Below are 20,297 nucleotides of genomic sequence, written 5' to 3'. Positions count from 1 at the left end.
CTTTATAATACACTGACAGTCACCAAACACAGTGGTGATAACAGTCACATGATGAATCGAAGTTCATCACAAGCAGATTTTCCACAAGCTGAGGAGGATAATACTAATATATAGAAGGTGCACACAGTGTCATTCACACACACACTAAACACCATCATGGTAACATGCATGAAATTTTAAAAATGCAATAAACATTAATTTAACAACATTAGATGTAACATAAAACCCTAATGTACATAACTGATTAGAAAAAAATGAGAAAAACTAAGAAGAAACAGAGTTATTTCAACGAAAATATATCAAATGTGAAGTGTCACACAGGGAATTGTGGGAATGTCAATTTACAGTTTTTCACTGTAAATTTTACAATGAATTGTTATTTTTCACTTCCAAAAACTGTGAATTTAACGGTATTTTACCGTAAAATTACATTAAATGTACCGTTAGATCTATTACAGTTATTCACCGTATATAGTACGGAAACTTTCTGTAACCAATTGACAGTTTTTCACCGCAGCATTTTTACAGTCTTTTACTGTTAAAAATCGCGGTCATTTTTTACAGTGTATTTTAACCCTGTTTTTAATACCTTTCTGGACATCAAAAAGTGCAATGTATTTGCTCCCTATGTGTGCATCAGATACCCTTGGATTTCATCAAAAATATCTTAATTTGTGTTCTGAAGATGAATGAAGGTCTTACGGGTATGGAACGACATCAGGGTGAGTGATTGATGACAGAATTTTCATTTTCATTACAACAGTAAATAAGTATTTATATAAATGTTATACTATATCATCTTGAAAAAGACCAATAAAATTGTCTTCATTTTAAATGTTGGTGCTTGGACCCTTAAAAATAAGCAATACAGTAAAAACAGTAATAAATTAAAATAATAATGTAATGTGCCATGCATTTATGATTACTGTAAATTTTGCAATAAGTTGCAATTTATATTGCAATGTTTTTAAATATAAAACTGATTTCTTTTTATATTATATCTAAACAACTAGGTACACAAGATGGCGCCGGTGAGCTGTGGCGATGCGACTGTGCGCATGGTTACTTCCGCTCGTGCCCTTCTGGTCTTAGCGACGCTTGCATTTGGTGCTGGAAGACACTTAAAGGGTTAGTTCACCCAAAAATGAAAATTCTGTCATTAATTACTCACCCTCATGCTGTTCCACATCCGTAAGACCTTCGTTAATCTTCAGAACACAAATTAAGATATTTTTGTTGAAGTCCGATGGCTCAGTGAGGCCTGCATAGCCAGCAATGACATTTCCTCTCTCAAGATCCATTAATGTACTAAAACATATTTAAATCAGTTCATGTGAGTACAGTGGTTCAATATTAATATTATAAAGCGACAAGAATATTTTTAGAGTGCCAAAAAAACTAAATAACGACTTATTTAGTGATGGCCGATTTCAAAACACTGCTTCAGGAAGCTTCAGAGCACAAATGAATCAGTGTGTCGAATCATGATTCAGATCGCGTGTCAAACTGCCAACAGCTGAAATCACGTGACTTTGGCACTCCAAACAGCTGATTCGATACACTGATTCATTTATGCTCCGAAGCTTCCTGAAGCAGTGTTTTGAAATCAGCCATCACTATATAAGTTATTTAGGTTTTTTTGGCGCACCAAAAATATTCTCATGGCTTTATAATATTTATATTGAACCACTGTACTCACATGAACCGATTTAAATATGTTTTTAGTACATTAATGGATCTTGAGAGAGGAAATGTCATTGCTCCCTATGGAGGCCTCATGGAGCTATCGGATTTCAACAAAAATATCTTAATTTGTGTTCTGAAGATTAACGAAGGTCTTACGGGTGTGGAACGACATGAGGGTGAGTTGACAGAATTTTCATTTTTGGGTGAACTAACCCTTTAAAAATGAAACTTGGCTAGATATAATAAATTTTTTTAATTAAGAGAAGTTGGTGGTCTATCAGAGATGAAAGAAATCCTTGTTATATTATTGTGTGACGTTACCTCTGTGTGGAAATTCAACGAGATACACGAGATATGAGATCTTTGACTTTTAATCTCCTGTTGATTATGCGGTTCAGGCTCAGCGGTGATCCACGGATCTCTTTATCCATAGGCTACAAAACACTCAAGTATGTAATATATCTCCTGATTTTGTTCTGACAGCTGGGGAACTAAATGGCTCTAAAACTGCCTTCTCTTTCTGCGTGGAACAACACTTGGACCATCATGAAGATTTAATGTTTGCTATTGTCAACCGAAGCATCAATCCTCATCATGGGAATATGATATGGACTCAGTGCATGCTTTAGTAACTTTATTTGGTAACATTATTATCGCTAACTGTATTATTAGTAGCCAATGTAATTTAAATGCATAATTTTCAGTCTTTGTATTTCCCCTGTTCGTTTCTATTAATTACTGCATTTATTTAGTTCAAATGAGACGAGTAAAGAGCATCTGTTGCATAAATCTGTCTCGTCTAATCAACAGAACGTATTTTACTACGGGTAAAAAAAAAAAAATTAGGCTACCTATATTAAACTGTTTGTGCTACAGTTAAAAATGTAAATTAATCGCAATCTTTTCACAGCCCTTGTTTTTATCTAAAAAGATAATTGATGGAAATAAATCGTAAAGTAGCTTGATGGAGCAATTGATGTAGGTAAGTGAAAATATATGCTCAGAATTGCGAAATATGGAAATAAATATCACATGGCAAACGTGTGAATGGCATTTTATGAAGAAAACTCTAAGCGTAGTTGTATATTTACAGGCATTATTGCCATTGTTTCTGTATTTCTCTATTTTTAAAATCTATTTTTATATTTTATATATAAAAATATGTTACATAGGCCTATTTTAATGGCAGTGTATTTATTGAACAAAAATGAATTCTTTTATTTATAAAAATGAACAAAAGTGATATAACAGATTCTATAAACAACTATAAGAGGTAATTTTTCGACTTTCTCCGGCACTCTGCACCGGCATAAAGCGAAACCGGAAGTGTATATTCGTACACTCACTGGTCGAAAATCCAAAATGGCGGCCCCGTGCAACTAGTCCATACCCTATGGTCCATACTGACAGCAGTAATATCTATAAAAATCAGACTTTTATTTTGACGAGTCGACATGCTGAAACCAGGAAGTAGTAGGAAAGAAATCTGACGTTTCATGTGTCGCTTTTCACTGTAATAATTCGAAGGTAAGTGTATGGTGATTATAAAACCATACTACTATTTTTGCAAAATAACATTAATGCATATTAAAAGAATACTTCTTACAGATTACAATCTTAGCGAATCTCGAAATGCCATTTTGGCAGATTAAGATATGAGAACCTGTATAGATAAATGAAGAAGTGACATGTTTACTAGCAGCTGACAGATCACTGTCAATAAACACAGAGACCTGCAGTCTCATTTCTGTGTGTTTTCAGATGTCACGGGCCAAACCAGAGGATGATGAGTACTGGAACAGCTCCAAATTCAGAGCCTTCACCTTTGATGATGATGATGATGAGTTTTCTCGAGTGAGTTCAGTGTGTTTGTGTTGAGCTCACAGCAGTGTGCCTCTGACCCATCCAGCCCTAAAACCATATTATAAAGACAACATATTCTTTCTCAAATTAAACAGAGAGCTATTTTAGCCAAAGCAAAGACTGAAATGTTATATTTAATGACCAAAGAAATACAATCTATATTGGAATGCATATGCACATTTTCAAATCAAGTTTTAAAAGCAGCTTTACAGTAAATTAAGGTGAATAAATTAAAATGAGTAAATTAAATGGTGACATTGGTGAGGAAGAACTCCCTAGAAAGACAGTGCAGGGAACATACTTTATGTATGTTACAAGAAAAGAAGATTATTTAGAAGTTATGTAAACAATATTTGACCTATTTTTACATTTAATATTTATTTTGTATAATATATTAATCATTTTGTACAATGTTTATATTAAAGGCACAATATGTAGGATTTTTAAATTAAAACATCCAAAAACCACTAGAACAATGTTATGGTACAGCGGGGCAAAGGCACACAGAAAAAAATGTGTTTTTCGCTACTCTCAAAGTGTATGATTGCAGGAAAAATATATATGTTTGTATTGAACATTGATGGAGCAACATATTTTGTGTGAAAACAAAATCATAAAGTGGTTAATTTTGTTTAAAAATCTTATAAATGTATGAGGTGGTGGGGTAAAAGGCACACCGCATTCATACAAATTTTACAAAAAAACTTCAGCTAAAATAATATGTTTTTAAATAATGACTCATTTAATACTTGTTCAAAAGAATCACTTTAGCAAAGTTTGTACTATTTTTTTGTTTATTTTTATAAATAAAATAATTCATTTTTGTTAAATAAATACACTGTCATTAAAATAGGCCTATGTAACATATTTTTATATAGAAAATATAAAAATAGATTTTAAAAATAGAGAAATACAGAAACAAAATTATTTTAAAAAGTAAAGATTCTGAAAGCATTGAAGGAGATCCCGTAATAGCATATTTAATATAGATTTACAGTACTAACAATAAATTATATGTTATGCTGATATGAATAATAAATTTTAAAATATGATTGTTTCATAAATATGGTGATTATCTCTAAGAAGGATACCCAATTTGATATATGATATTTGCTATGTGAATCTAACCATGTCATGTCAAGAAATGGAAAAGTCAGTCAGCTATTCATTAGCATGTTAATTATTGTGCCTTTTACCCCAAATGCCATACTTTTACATATTCACCCGTTATTGAAAAACTGTTGCTTGAATTACCTTGAACAAAACTGAAAATCATTAAGAAGAGCTTTGTCTGAAAATACAAACATTAATTTAATAGATTCTCATTAACTTAAATCAACAACATTTTAAAAAACATCAAATACCTCAGAATCAACTTTGCATTGCTGGCCGTGATCGCGTCAAGGATCAGACAAATTTGCACGTGCATTTTGAAAAGCGGATGTTTAGGAAAGTGCTGCGGCAAGGTTTTATGCCATCTAGTGGTTTAGAGGAAAATAAAATCAAAGGCTCCTTTAGCCTCGTTGTATGTACCCTATATATTTTGTTGACTGGAATACTTACATTATCCCAGATATTTCCAAGAATGTTTGAATCCAGAGAAATAAGCAATTTTAACCGTTGCCTATCAATGACATCATATCCGTGTTACCCTCATTTCCAGTTTTATTTTGTAGAAACAATAGAAACACTAAAGATGCTTTAATATATTATGTGTTTTATTAGACATGTTTGGATACATTTGTCAACAGAAAACGAATCATGTTATATAGCTAAACACAATATATTAAATCTAATTTTCTTGATTTACCGCGAGTACCATGTTTTACCATGACTAATATCGATCTAGCTCACTGCAGTGTGCAACAAATGTCTCACAGCAGCCGCCGAGCGAATTCACAGAGTAACGTTATAACAACTTTCAACACACAAATGTATCTAATATGATAAACAGTGCTGCATTACCCCACATACGTAATGTAAGTACAAGCAAAAGAGCTCGACTGTGGCATAATAAAAGTCCCGCTGCTCTCGAGGCGTGTCGCGCTCGTCTCTCATTAGCAATGGCTCCAGCGGCCTCGTTCAGCTCCAACAACACTCGCCCTGCTCTGCTTCATACTGCAGTAACGTTAATGATCTCATCCATAAATATGATTTCTGCCCGAGTCCTGTCGGATTCTTTTCCACCGGCTGTAGACGTGAAGACGACACCTCCCATAATTCAACGAAATCAAGGCGTCATCAAGCTACACCTTTGTTTTGAATAAGCGACCTCTAGTGGTTAAAATGACATATTGTGCCTTTAACAAATGTCCACTAGCACCTCTTTGTGTCCCTCAGTTGATTCAGACATTGTTGTGTTGTTATTTCCCAGCTGAAGGAGTCCAAGCGGGCCGTGAACAGCATCCTGGTGGGTGACGATGATGATGATGACGACGATGATGATGTTGAGAGGGTCAGCTGGAGCGGGGAACCTGTGGGAAGTACGCAGTCTTCTCTCTGATCTCTCTGACTGTCGTCACAGTTTGTAGCTCATCTGGATGCTCATCAGTTTTTGTTTGTGTGAAGGCATCTCTTGGTCGGTCAAGGAAACTGCGTCCAGTATCCATTCAGGGAGTGAGCAGAGCTTTCCCAAAATAGACACCACTCCTTCACTGTCCAAACAAGGGTCTGGATATTCCCTCAGCTCCCTGTTTAAAGGTAATATATGTATAGTGTTTGAATGTTTAAGTTTAATTATTATAGAGCCGCCAATCTGATTCTGTTTGTATTCCCTCAGCAAAGAGCAAATCTGGTGCTTTCCAGTCCTTCTCTGAGTGTAAGTTCAAGTCAGTGAAGCATTTAGGATGATTTAAGTCTAAATTCTCTTGTGTTATAATGAAGTGTTTTGTTCACTGTTTTCTAGCTTTTAGTGACACATCTACTAGAACTTATGCACCTGCACTCAGGAAACCCAAGTCAGATGGAAAGGTAATGCATATGGATATTTTTACACTACCGTTTTGTCAGTAAGATTATTTTTAATGTTTCAAAAAGAAGTCTCTTTTGTTTTTATTTGATCAAAAAATACAGTAAAACAGAAATATTGTGAAATATTATTACAATTATCTTTTGTAAAGTATCTTTTAAAATGTAATGTATTCCTGTGATCAAAGCTGAATTTTCAGCATCATTACTCCAGTCTTCAGTGTCACATGATCCTTCAGAAATCATTCTGATATGATGATTTGATGCTCAAGCAACATTTCTGATTATTATCAATGTTGAAAACATATTTTTATGGAACCGTGATGCATTTTTTAGCATTCTTTGATGAATAGAAAGAACAAACAGCATTTATTTTAAATAGAATTCATTAACACTTTATTTTAGTGTCCTTGTTACACGTTACATGTACTTACTATAGTTATAACAGTAAATTATGCATTATTACATGCAACTAGCCCTAAACCATATCCTTAAGTCCTGGGAATACTTCGTTTTTTTACAGCTGAACGCACAGCCTTGGAAAGTATACTTCATTTGACTCGTACGCATACACAGGCGTTCGACGCATGCACAGTTTTGACCAATCTCGCCCCATGAGTTACAACCATGTAAACATCTTTGTATTCTTTCATGCTAGAGTTGTATAAATGAGGGAACTTTCTAACCTCTTCACACAATCTGTCGTCTATATAGGCCTCCATTGTCGCTGTAGCTTGCATGTGTTCCGGTCTGCTCTGTTTATGCAGTTTTTCTTTGACTACCTTGTGAATCGATGCCCCCCAGGACACGATTGCCACCTTGTGGAGAAACTAATTACTGCAAAAAATTAAATGTGCACTTGCAACCTGCGCGTAAAAAGTGAAGTATACTTTGGGCTTAATTAACTCTTACCCTATAGTAAGTAAATGTAGTCAATTCATATTACTTAAATGTGTAATTACACTGTAAAAAGAACACCTCAAAGGGTTAATTTCACACCCGTAAGACCTTCGTTCATCTTCAGAACACAAATTAGATATTTCTTATGAAATGAGAATAAACCCATAGAAAGCAACAAAATTACCACATTCAAGGTCCAGAAAGGTACTAAAGACATCGTTAAAACAGTCATGTGACTGCAGTGGTTCAACCTTAATGTTATGAAGCGATAAGAATACTTTTTGTGCACAAAAACAAAACAAAAATAACAACTATTCAACAACCGAATTTCGTCATCAGAAGAGGACGTGTGCATACGACTCTGGAAAGCTGATTATATCAGAGCGAAATCAAAACACATTACGTTAAATGTATTTGTAATTTTACACTTTACAAATGATATATAGGCTACACTACAGATAGCAACTGCGCATTAGGTAGCACAACTCTTAAAGGAGCTCTATGTAGGAATGACACCCAGTGTTCAAAATTGGTACTGCAGTCCAAATTTAAAATATTGTTTGCCCCGCCCCCTCGTTCAAAGACGCAGGTTGCCAGCAACAAGAGGGAGTGCAATTGACAATGAAAGCTGAGGAGACTTACACACTGTAAGCTGATGAGTTGATTTATCTATTTTAATATGCTGTTGTTCATAGAGATATTTAGATGGATGCAGAGGCTTTTTAGGTCAAGTAGAATCTGTGATTCTTTGAACCAGTTTGTTTGCTGGTTTCCATGGTTGCAATACGCGTGTTTTCCGCCAACTGGCAACCTGTGATGTCGAAATACTATTGGATAAACTGCAGCACATGGTTTCACACAGACCAAAACAAAGACAGACATTCCGACACGGAACACACATTTTCAGAGTAGAATATCTGGCTGTAGCAATGTTTTTCTGAGAAACAAGTAGGTGAACTTAGCATGTTTCCTAAATATCTGCAAACATATCGGGGTATTTTTATGCTTTATTAAAGTAAAAATCTTACATAGAGCCCCTTTAAGACTGCATGAACTGCTGTCCTGAAACTCTGTGTTTCAGCATTCAAAGATTAAAAAAATCTAATTTTCTGTTTTAGTTTATTGTTGGTTTCCTTTTCCGTGCATCAATGGAAAAATGGAAAATGGCTCGTTTATCCATCGTTGGATTCTGGAGTATTAGAAGACAATTTTAAAATTCTCTTTCTAAAGCGAAAATCAAATTACCGGAAGTCATCCACACATGCAGTTGTCGCAGTTCAGCACTTCCGTGTTTACAATCTAACGCCGGCTCAGTATTGGCCAAAGCTGATCACATGACCAGCACGACGCATGTGTGTGATGCTGACACAGGAGACAGCCAATAATGAGTCGAAGAACCTGGAAGCGCTGGATGTAAACGTATGAGAATGGCACAGAAGAGAAGATATTGTTGAATAAAGTTGCTATTTTTATTTTGTTTTTGCACACAAAAAGTATTCTCGTCTCTTCATAACATTAAGGTTGAACCACTGCATTTTAACAATGTCTTCAGTATCTTTCTGGACCTTGAATGTGGTAATTTTGTTGCTTTCTATGGGAGATAAAAAAAACCCTCTCAGATTTCATCAAAAAATAACCAAATTTGTGTTCTGAAGATGAACGAAGGTCTTACGGGTATGAAACGACATGAGGGTGAGTAATTAATGACAGAATTAATGACAAAGTATAATCTAGAAATCTTTTGTAACATCAGTGTCTTTACTGTCATTTTTGATCAGCTTGGTGCGTCCTTGCTGGATAAAAAAATTAATTTCTTCCAAAAAAAATGTCTATGCTTGAATTGCTAACATTGACTTGTTTTCTAAATGCCTGTAGGATTTTGTCAGCGACCTGAGTCCAGAGGAAACCGTGAGGAGAATGCAGAAAGGACGGGTAGGGGGCAGCAAAGAGCTGTGAATTATATCTATATTGCCCTAGAGAGTCCATTTAAAGGTGAAGTCAGGAGGCCTGTTATACCTAGATAAAGCCATTCGTTTATTTCCATTCTCAATAGCCGTTGATAAGTAGGTGGAGGACCCTACATTTCACATGAGCCCTCCAAAAAAGAATCACAGACCGGTAAAATATACCGTAACATAATGAAATATTAGTCATAAATTGCAAAAAACATGTATTTCGTCAGAATACATGGCTACTTTTTAACGACTGTCAATGGAAAAAGATGATTTTTGCATCTTATTGAAATGATTATGTTACAGGCATTTTCCCTGGAAAAGTTCCGCTCCCTTCAGGACAAACTTCTGCTGCTGGATGAAGCGGTCGCTGTTTATGACGGGAACGTCATCACTGCTGTGAGCCGCACTTCACACATTAACCCTATATGGAAGCTCTGCCGTGACTTTACAATGACTCATTTTAGTGGGAACGGTTTATTTATGCTGTTTATTCACTGATCTGTTACATTCTCCAACTGCAGGTCCTGATATATTTAAAAAAGTCCTTAAGTAAAGGTGAGATGTTTCGTGATCTGTCATTACTCACCAGTTCCTCTGATTTTCAAAATATTTTCTAGAACATCATGTTTTTTTATCATCGCTCTAGAAATCCTCTTTCGAGAGTTAATGGCGAGAGACGTGGCTTTGCGTCATTACGTTCACTATTTAAAAGAGATGGGAGAACAGAAGCTTTTAGTGGAGTTACTGAAGTAAGTTTCCGCTCTTAATGAGTATCATGTTAAGTTTTGTCGATGATCTTTTAGTGCAGGGATGGTTGGCATCTCTCCATATATTTGCATTGGTTATTTGATTTGAAGGGTTGTATTGTTTTTTATTTGAATAACTGACTCTAACCGACTGTGTTTTAGGGCTCTTGGCAGGACAGAAGATATGGCGGTAGGTACTGCACTGAAATCCTCATTGAACACCTGTCACAGCTTGTACACACGTCAGTATACACATGACCGATGCTTATTTAACCCTCTGTGGTAGAGTGTCGCCTCCAGACGGTATGACCAAATTGGTCTTGTTCCAAACAATGCACCTCCCAATTCCCGAGACCAGGAGGGGAGAGCCCAGTATTAACTAATGGAAAAGCAATTACTTCCTCTTTCATGCTTACACATGTGCTGCAGTGCCATATTCTCCCTGTGAAATGCAAACCAATGTTCCTGACATCTAGATTAAAAAGTACTTTGACAAGATGTCATATATATGTATGTGTATTAATATATTGGTAAATTTGATGTTGATTATATTTAAGTGTTTCTAGTAGGAAAAAATGGTACTTTTTACCCTATGTTGTCATAGAGGGTTAATGACGTCTGGAATTAATTTACGGTTTTATAGAAGTGAAAAGAGGAATAATACAGCTTTTGTCTATTACTATCATTGTTTTAGTATAAAGTGAAAGGAGAGGAAGTTGGACATTCTGATGAAATTTTTTGCAGTGACGTTTCTGTTTTTAAAAACTCCCTTTGTATTTGAAACAGCTGATGCAGTATAAGGAACACCTGAATATTAAGGATGAAGGCCGAAGAAGAGACTTTCTCAAAAGTTGCCTCAGGTAGTGATCTTTCAGTCGAGAGTTCAGAATCATCTTCCACTTATATTTGATGACATACTGAATCCATGTGGTCTTGTTGTTTTTTCTCAGCCTTCCTTTTTCTCAAGACGATGCCACTCACGTTCAAGACCACTATACGCTCCTCGAGAGGCAAATAATCATAGAGGTGAGGGAACGAGTCCAAACACTCATGTACACAACTGGACACAGTTTGGACACACCTGCCTATTGTTTATTATTAGCTTGCTTATACACATTAATAGAATAATAATAGTCATTAAAACTATAAACTAACACCAGTGGAACTGTGAAAATTATGTAGTGACCAATATATTCATCCATTTAAAAAAAAAAGAAAATTTAGTTTGTTTTTTAAAAAAAATTGATATATATATCAAAAGGTTTTTAAGTTCATGAGAATCAGTGAAATGTTTCCAAAACTTTGACTGCAAATGTAAGTATATAAATAACTGAACCAATGTACTGGTTATAATATAATATAAAAACAATTTACCACTATGTGTTCAAGTGTACTATAAATTGTAACAATACATTTTTTAAATACAGAGATAGTATATTAAAAGCATTTTTCATGGTCTCTCAAAATAACACAGTTGAGTACACTTAGATGTTCTTAAGAAGTACTAAAGAAGAATTTTTAGTATATTAAGTACAAAATTAGTGCACGAAAATTGAGCATTTTAAAGGATTAGTTCACTTTCTAATTAATATTTCCTGATAATTTACTCACCCCCATGTCATCCAAGATGTCCATGTCTTTCTTTCTTCAGTCGAAAAGAAATGAAGGTTTTTGAAGAAAACATTCCAGGATTTTTCTCCTTATAGTGGACTTCACTGGGGTTCAACGGGCTTTAAACGATCCCAGATGAAGAATAAGAGTCTTATCTAGAGAAACCATCAGTCATTTTCGAAAAAAAACACAACTGTATATGCTTTATAAACACAAAATATCGTCTTGCACGTGCTTCCGCTTTCCGTATTCTTCAAAAAGCTTACGCTGTATGTCCTACACCTTCCCTATTCTACTTACGGAAAAAAACGGAACTGGCGCAGCGTTTGTTCCATAAGTAGAATAGGGAAGGCGTAGGACATACAGCGTAAGCTTTTTGAAGAATACGGAAAGCGGAAGCACGTGCAAGACGATATTTTGTGTTTATAAAGCATATACAGTTGTGTTTTGTTTTTTTAAGAAAATGAGTGATCGTTTCACTAGATAAGACTCTTATTCCTCGTCTGGTGTCGTTTAAAGCTCTTTGAAGCTGCACTGAAACTGACATTTTGACCTTCAACCGTTTGGAGGCCATTGAAGTCCACTATAAGGAGAATAATCCTGGAATGTTTTCATCAAAAACCTTCATTTCTTTTCAACTGAAGAAAGAAAGACATGAACATCTAGGATGACATGAGGGTGAGTAGATTATCAGGAAAATTTTATTTGAAAGTGAACTAATCCTTTAAGAACATTATAGAAATGTACTTTTCACCTGGGTAATCAAATGTAAAATAGCATAGCTTGAATGTTTTAATTGGCAAGGCTTAAAAATGCATGCAAATGATAAACTTTCAGCCAAAGGCTAATAAAAGACATTTTTTTAGTTACGTCTCATGAAATTTGGTCACATATGTGACTCTCATTGTAGAGGGTTGTGATATAAATTGCAGCATCATCTCTTTTTTCAGTGTTTGAAATAGTAAAGGATTTTGTTTCTCTAAACCCCTCCTTTCTGAGAGCCTACACTCCTCTGATTGGTCAGATGATCCAGTCTGTTGTGATTGGTCTGCTGCTTACAGCGCGTGTCTGAAATGAAACGTCCATTACTATATCTGAACTTCAGCTCCGGAGGCTTCCTCAGCGCTTGGTACTCTGTTTTACTGTATCAGTTCAAGTCCTCATCCTTTGGAAGCGCATCAAAGTGGACTTGCTTTTGCAGCACTGAAAACAAACATTCTCAGCTATAACTACAGTGTTTGAGGGTCAGAGTAGACGTTGTTCGTGGGCAGATAATGAAGTTCATAAGCTGGCATTATGCACATTTGTTACAAACCTACATAGGTTCAAGCAGGAAGTAATATTGGAATTACTGACAACTCATTTCAGGCAATTCAGAATTGATTCTTTCTTTAGGGAGACAATATCATGCACTTTGACCTTTGCAGACCTTTTAAATTCAGAAATATATTACCCACTACATGAAAGGTAGTATGCGAAAAAGCATTAAAGGCACTATAAGGAAAATGAAAGCATGACAGCACTGACGTATATTCATCTCTGGATATTAAGCAATGATACAAGAAAGTGTTTAAATGTCAAAAAATGACACAAAGGTTTCTATTTCTGACTCACCTTACAGAGCTATTAATGTTTCCTCTTCACCTCCCCACTCTTCCTCTTTCCTGAGGGTGGTGTGATAGGTGACGGGTCACCCTGTACAGAGGGAAGTGCACGGGATGGGCTTCTCTCAAATTGGGTTGCACGGCAGATGTTTCCTTAGATTATAAAATGTGAAAAGCACACTCACGTTTGTCTTTTGGCATAATAGCACCTACGAACAAGTGCATCAATCTGAAACATTGTGTAATATGAACATAGTCTGGTTAGGTGTCAGTACAAGTGTGCAAGTGTTTTCCGTTTCACACATCCTGTTTCAGTGCATGAGGGAACCCACATTTACAACCAAATTGTCAGCAATTGACTTGCATAATTGTCTTGATTTAGTCAGATTTACTGAATAGAAATTGCATTTGTAACTTGCATCAAGCCCTAGACATGTTTTTCTAACAATGGGGGAGAAGTTTTTTGTTTTTTCAAAAGATTTTGTTGGTAAACAGTGCGTTTTCACAGTTCATTGTTCACTGTTCATCATTTGGCAAAGATAAAGAGCTGAGCTCAGACACCTCTGGGTCACAGTGCAGCACTGCCACACTTGCACTGTGAGTTTTGCCATGTTAATGTGACCACTTACGTGAATATATGCTAGTCACATGGTGTATGAAGCAGGCCTTCCACCAAACATGTATCACAGTGTGTTTCATAGAAACTCATTTAATTGTTGTGTTCAATGTGTTTGTTTTTTCAGGCCAGTGACAAGAAGGCAGATACAGACATCTTTAGAAAGTTCCCTAGAAAAGCGTCTATCCTTAATATGCCAATCATCACCACACTGTACTACTCCTGCTTTTACCACTACGGAGAGTCAGAGGTACAAGCTCATATGTATATAAATGTATATAAAATAGTACTGTAATATAATATAGTCTTACAATATACACTACTGATGGTTAGTTTTGAAAGAAGTCTCTTATGTAATGCATAAAGTAATATTGTAAAACATTATTGCAATTTAAAATAATTTTCTTTTTTTAATATATTTTAAAATGTAATTTATTCCTGTGATCAAAGCTGAATTTTCAGCATCATTACTCCAGTCTTCAGTGTCACATGATCCAGAATATGATGATTTGATGCTCAAGAGTTTTTTCTTATTATTATATTGTAAAACAGTTGTGCTGATTAATATTTCTGGAAACCATGATATTGTTTTTCAAGATTATTTGATGAATAGAAAGTTCAAAAGAACAGCATTTATTTGAAAAAGAAGTCTTTTGTAACATTATAAATGTTTTTATTGTTACTTTTGTTCAATGTAATGTGTCCTTGAAGAATGAAAGTATTAATTTTATTCAAAAAAACACTCAAATTCAGATTCCATTCAGAATTTGAATCCATTCTTCAAACTTCCTTTCAGTTTGTCTTATTCATTGACTGATTCAAGTTAGCAGGTTAACTTTAAATATTAATTTTCCGTGACTTCAGAGAGTTTTTAGATATTTAAGTCAACAATTAAAAAATAACAATATATTATTTTATAATCTAAAACCTAACAAGCCTCATTTTGTGATTTGATTTTTCTTTGAAAAGTGCTTTATTTTTGAAATGCATGATACCTAGTTTAATATTTAAACATTTTAGTGTTGTTTATTTCCAGATATTTTTGAGGCCACTGGATTTCAATATTTTTTCTTCTTCTTCTACAGGGAACTTTTAGCAGCCCTTCAAACATTAGAAAAACCTTCCGGGTAAGATAAGAAGTTGGTATGTTCATGTATGATACTATATTTTTAGTGTAGTTTTTATATTCATCTACAAACACCTACACCTTAAAGTCCCCCTGTAGTCAATAATTTTATCCCTTAAAACTCATCTTTGCTCATCAAAATGACATATTTAAATGTTTTTTCCCATTAAAAAAAAAAAAAATCTTCATGCCTTAAAATAGCTTGAATGTAACTCTGCACCCTTGCTTCATTTAGTCATGAATATGCAAATTAGCCCCTCCTCCACTCACTCACACCAGCTCAGAGATCCACTCGGTCAACTTTACTGTAGTAAACGCTGTTAATACTGGTTTAATTCAGCCATATACTGTATGTTTGAACCAGAAACTGATTCAGTAGAAGTGGAAGAGTGAATTGCACAGGCTCAATGTATCAGAATGGTAATGCGTTTTATGTATCGCTCTCTACAACGTCGGACATATGACACTAATTAATATGATTTGCATATATAATGTGTTGCTAATGTTACACAAACCATGTTCCCGTTTGCAATCTCAGTCTGTCTTCTAAAATCAGCATCCTTAGAAACGCTTTGAACAACTCAGAACGTCAGTGGAGAAAGACATATAGTTCATCATAACATTGTAATATACATCATATACTTAATTCACCTGATATATTGGTAAATGTACATGATTTTTAATCCAGGATAACCTGGATTCTCTTGAGATTCCCAGCTAGTTAATATGTTAAAGCCCGCCCACACGCTGACGTGATTGGTTACAAGGTAGTTTGTGACGTCAGAAACACCGGCGATTTCAAATTGCGTTTTGATGAGACTGTCTTTGGTTCACTGTGGTTAAATACTCAGCAATGGTGTTGACTTATGAATTTTGCTCAAATTTGTCTTAAAGGGATAGTTCACCCAAAAAATGAAAATTCTGTCATCATTTACTCACCCTCAGGTTATTCCAAACCTGTATAAATGTAATTGTTCTGTTAAAAATGAAGGGAGATATTTTAAAGAAAGCTTGTAACCTAGCCACTTTGGACCACCATTGACTTCCATAGTATTTTTCAGTGGTGGCCCAAAGCTGCCTGGTTACAAACTTTCTTCAAAATATCTTCCTTTGCATTCAGCGCTACAAATAAATGTATACAGGTTTGCAATAACCTGAGGGTGAGTAAATGATGACAGAATTTTCATTTTGGGGTGAACTATCCCTTGAAAGCATATTAAAAACACCACATTGACATATAAACAACATTAAAGGTGCCCTAGAATGTTTTTTCACAAGATGCAATATAAGTCTAAGGTGTCCCCTGAATGTGTCTGTGAAGTTTCAGCTCAAAATACCCCATAGATTTTTTTTATTAATTTTTTAACTGCCTATTTTGGGGCATCATTAAATATGCGTCGATTCAGGCTGCGGCCCCTTTAAATTCTCATGTTCCCCACCCACGGAGCTCGCGACTATAAAACAGTGCATAAACAAAGTTCACACAGCTAATATAACCCTCAAAATGGATCTTTACAAAGTGTTCGTCATGCATGCTGCGTGCATGCGTCGGATCATGTGAGTATAGTATTTATTTGGCTGTTTACATTTGATTCTGAATAAGTTTGATAGTGCTCTGTGGCTAAAGATAACCTTACACACTGTTGGAGAGATTTATAAAGAATGAAGATGAGTTTGTGCATTATACAGACTGCAAGTGTTTAAAAATGAAAATAGCGACGACTCAGTGAATATAGTAATAAATGATAGTAACTTTAACCACATTTAACAGTACATTAGCAACATGCTAACGAAACATTTAGAAAGACAATTTACAAATATCACTAAAAATATCATGTAATCACGGATTATGTCAGTTATTATTGCTCCATCTGCCATTTTTCACTGTTGTCCTTGCTTGCTTACCTAGTCTGATGATTCAGCTGTGCACAGATCCAGACGTTAATACTGGCTGCCCTTGTGTAATGCCTTGAACATGAGCTGGAATATGCAAATATTGGGGGCGTACATATTAATGATCCCGACTGTTACGTAACAGTCGGTGTTATGTTGAGATTCGCCTGTTCTTCGGAGGTCTTTTAAACAAATGAGATTTACATAAGAAGGAGGAAACACTGTATGTCATTTCCACGTACTGAACTCTTGTTATTCAACTAAGCCGAGGTAAATTCAATTTTCAATTCTAGGGCACCTTTAAAAACTTGATTTTCACCACATGCTTCTACGCTCATTAGAAATACAAATTCAGTCAAGCGTGTCTAAACTTTTGACTCATAGTGTATAAATAAGCATATGTGGAAGTCTTTAATGACAGTTTTGAGTTTCCTTTCCTCTTGGCCAGATTTCAGAAAAGCAGTACATTCTCACGGCTCTCGGCGCGAGAGCCAAGTTGAAATCCTGGTTTGATGTGGACAGTCTGTTCAACACCAAGAACTGGCTGGGCTACACCAAGAAGAGGTCTCCCGTTGGCTTTCACAGAGTGGTGGACATCCTGCAGAAGAACAGCGCCCCTGTTCAGGTACATCAGATTACATGTTGTAATAAAACTGCCTCTCGGCCCGTCCCAGCATGCACCTCACTGCAGTTTCCCATGATCTGCAGGTGCTGCAGGAGTATGTGAACCTCATCGACGACCCCGAGCTCAAGCTCAGCGTGGCTCTGAAATATAAATGCCATGACGTCATCATCAATGTGAGTTCATTCTCCAGGCGGTACAGCCGCGTTTGTGTCTTTCTCAGAATAACTCACCGTGTTTTCCATGTGTTCGTTCAGACGTATAGAGACCTGAAGGACCGACAGCAGCTTACTGTTTACAGAGACAAGCTGGAACGAGACTCGGTCGAGTACAGGAAGATTCAGGAGCTCCTCAATAATGGGGTAAGAGGAAGTGCTGAATCATTTTCTGATTCACGGTTTCAAAACAGATGTGGTGTGAGAAGAAATCTTGAGAAATGCAATATCATCTTACAGTAATTCATCAGTGTCCACTAAAGGTCAATGCAATATTCCTGTGATCTAAACTTTTTGTTCTTTTCTGTTATTTAAGCAAATCAGATGGAAAAACTGACACATGGATCCTGACACAAGGCAGAGACAATATTACACAAAAACACTATGAAGCTGCTTAATATTGAGCCTTTTTGAGGTTAAACCTGGACGAACAGAGCTGAGATCCTCACAGATGTGGAACAGTTCAAAGAATCAGTGGAGTGAGTCATTCTGAGTGGAGTGAGTCATTCTGGAGTGATTCTTTTGCTTCAGTTCAGTACGATTAAACTGCCAAGTGTCCTTCTGCCAACTCTACAGGTGAACATTTATGAAGAAATAAGGACGGTTGCTGATGTGAACAACATCTTGTTAAAGCCCTCACACATTTTTATTTGCCTGTGTATGGATTTGTGAACATTCCTCATTATTCACTGCTTTTTTATATATTAAAGATAATATGATACTGTCAGTTTTTTTGAGGTTTATACAGGCTTTCCGGTAAAGATGTGACTGAAGATTTGAATCTTGGTAAGATAAAAACTGTAAAAGGAAGTTTTGACTGTTTCAACAGAAAAGACTTGTCTACAGGGTAACCACACAGTTTCTGCGAAGGGAGATAAATTTATGACCACAAATCGTGCATAATTTCAGTATGAATGAGAAAGTTCCTCTGCTGTTATGGTTTTGGGGACTTTTAAATGGTACAGTAGATTGTCATCTAACCTTTTTCAGAAGATACTTTCGATTCTGAATGATCTACATGTTAGGTTCAGATATACTTTATACAGCTTACATTTAAAGCAATCAATGTAGTTTTGCTTAATATTTATTATTTTAAATATACAAAATCTACACTACTGTTCAAAGGTTTGGGTTCAGTAATATATATATATATATATATTACACACTATTAGTCAAAAGTTTAGAAACGGTAAGAATTTTAATGTTCTTAAACAATTTTAATGTTCTTAATTAAAAATACAGTAAAAACAGTGATATTGTGAAATATTATTACAATTTAAAATAACTGTTTTCTATTTTAGTATCTTTTAAAATATAATTTATTCCTGTGATCAAAGCTGAATTTTCAGCATCATTACTCCAGTCTTCAGTGTCACATGATCCTTCAGAAATCATTCTAATATGCTGATCTGCTGCTCAATAAACATTTAATGTGTACAATTGTACAAAAATTCTTTGATTAATAGAAAGTTCAAAAGAACGGCGTTTATTTGAAATCTAATCTTTTGTAACATTATAAATGTCTTTACTGTCACTTTTGATTGATTTAATGCATCCTTGCTGAATAAAAGTATTCATTTCTTTAATTTATTTTCAAAAAATAAATAAAAATAAAAATCTTACTGACCCCAAACTTTTGAACGGTAGTGTATAATGTTACAAACGCTTTGTATTTCAGATAAATGCTGTTCTTTTTAACTTTCTTGAGCAGTAAATCAGCATATTAGAATGATTTCTGAAGGATCATGTGACACTGAAGACTGGAGTAATGATGCTGAAAATTCAGCTTTGATCACAGGAATAAATTACACTTTAAAATATTTTCAAATAGAAAACAGTTATTTTAAATTGTAATAATATTTCACAATATTACTGTTTTTACTGTATTTTTAATTAAATAAAGGCAGCCTTGGTGAGCAGACGAAAACTTCTTTTAAAAACATTAAAAATCTTACCGTTTCCAAAATTTTGACTGGTAGTGTATATATAATGAAGATGAGATAATGATATTGAGCGAATGCTCTCCGCACATAGATATATACTTTCACTTAAAATCCGCGTCAGCCCATTTAGAAATACCAGTTCATTGGCAGAAACCGCTAAACGCCACTTCCCTTTGTCAGCAAAGCCTCTAAAGCCCTGGTTATACTTTGTTGCTGTTTACGTGTACGCTAGTGTACGCGCACAGTCTTGGACCGTATACTTCATTTGACTCGTACTCGTACACAGGTGTCCGACGCATGCACAGTTTTGAGCAATGTAAACATCTTTGTATTCTTTCATGCTAGAGTTGTACAAATGATGGTACTTTAACGTCTTCACACAATCTCTCGTCTATGTAGGCCTCCACTGTCGCTGTAGCTTGCATGTGTTCTGGTCTGTTCTGTTTATGCAGTTTTTCTTTGACTATCTTGTGAATCGATGCCCCCCAGGGCACGACTGGATAAACTAATTACTGCAAAAAGAATTAAATGCTCATGTGCGACCTGCGCG

At 35.4% G+C, this 20,297-nt stretch overlaps 1 protein-coding gene and 2 long non-coding RNA genes across 3 annotated transcripts; 1 reads left to right on the top strand and 2 right to left on the bottom strand.

Moving 5' to 3' along the window:
* Nucleotides 1-3,033: 3,033 nt before the first annotated feature.
* Nucleotides 3,034-18,531, top strand: vipas39 (VPS33B interacting protein, apical-basolateral polarity regulator, spe-39 homolog). The gene is made up of 19 exons (XM_048208331.1): nt 3,034-3,213; nt 3,448-3,540; nt 5,924-6,032; nt 6,118-6,249; nt 6,329-6,367; nt 6,455-6,519; nt 9,292-9,348; nt 9,675-9,767; nt 9,893-9,926; nt 10,018-10,120; nt 10,280-10,307; nt 10,904-10,977; nt 11,068-11,143; nt 14,076-14,198; nt 15,034-15,075; nt 17,416-17,592; nt 17,676-17,765; nt 17,847-17,951; nt 18,121-18,531. The coding sequence occupies exons 2-19, from the start codon at nt 3,448-3,450 to the stop codon at nt 18,139-18,141; spliced, it is 1,461 nt and encodes a 486-aa protein (XP_048064288.1). The 5' UTR covers nt 3,034-3,213; the 3' UTR covers nt 18,142-18,531.
* On the bottom strand, nt 12,473-17,034 carry LOC125278926. The gene is made up of 3 exons (XR_007187291.1): nt 16,980-17,034; nt 13,343-13,485; nt 12,473-12,931 (listed from the first exon to the last, which is right to left on the bottom strand). It is a non-coding gene; the product is annotated as an uncharacterized LOC125278926 (long non-coding RNA).
* On the bottom strand, nt 17,356-17,962 carry LOC125278925. The gene is made up of 2 exons (XR_007187290.1): nt 17,823-17,962; nt 17,356-17,732 (listed from the first exon to the last, which is right to left on the bottom strand). It is a non-coding gene; the product is annotated as an uncharacterized LOC125278925 (long non-coding RNA).
* Nucleotides 18,532-20,297: the final 1,766 nt, after the last annotated feature.

The sequence above is a fragment of the Megalobrama amblycephala genome, linkage group LG11, assembly GCF_018812025.1.
Source record: "Megalobrama amblycephala isolate DHTTF-2021 linkage group LG11, ASM1881202v1, whole genome shotgun sequence".
Classification (NCBI taxonomy): domain Eukaryota; kingdom Metazoa; phylum Chordata; class Actinopteri; order Cypriniformes; family Xenocyprididae; genus Megalobrama; species Megalobrama amblycephala.
The sequence above is the reverse complement of the archived record's forward strand: the minus strand, read 5'-3'. Positions and strand labels throughout refer to the sequence as shown.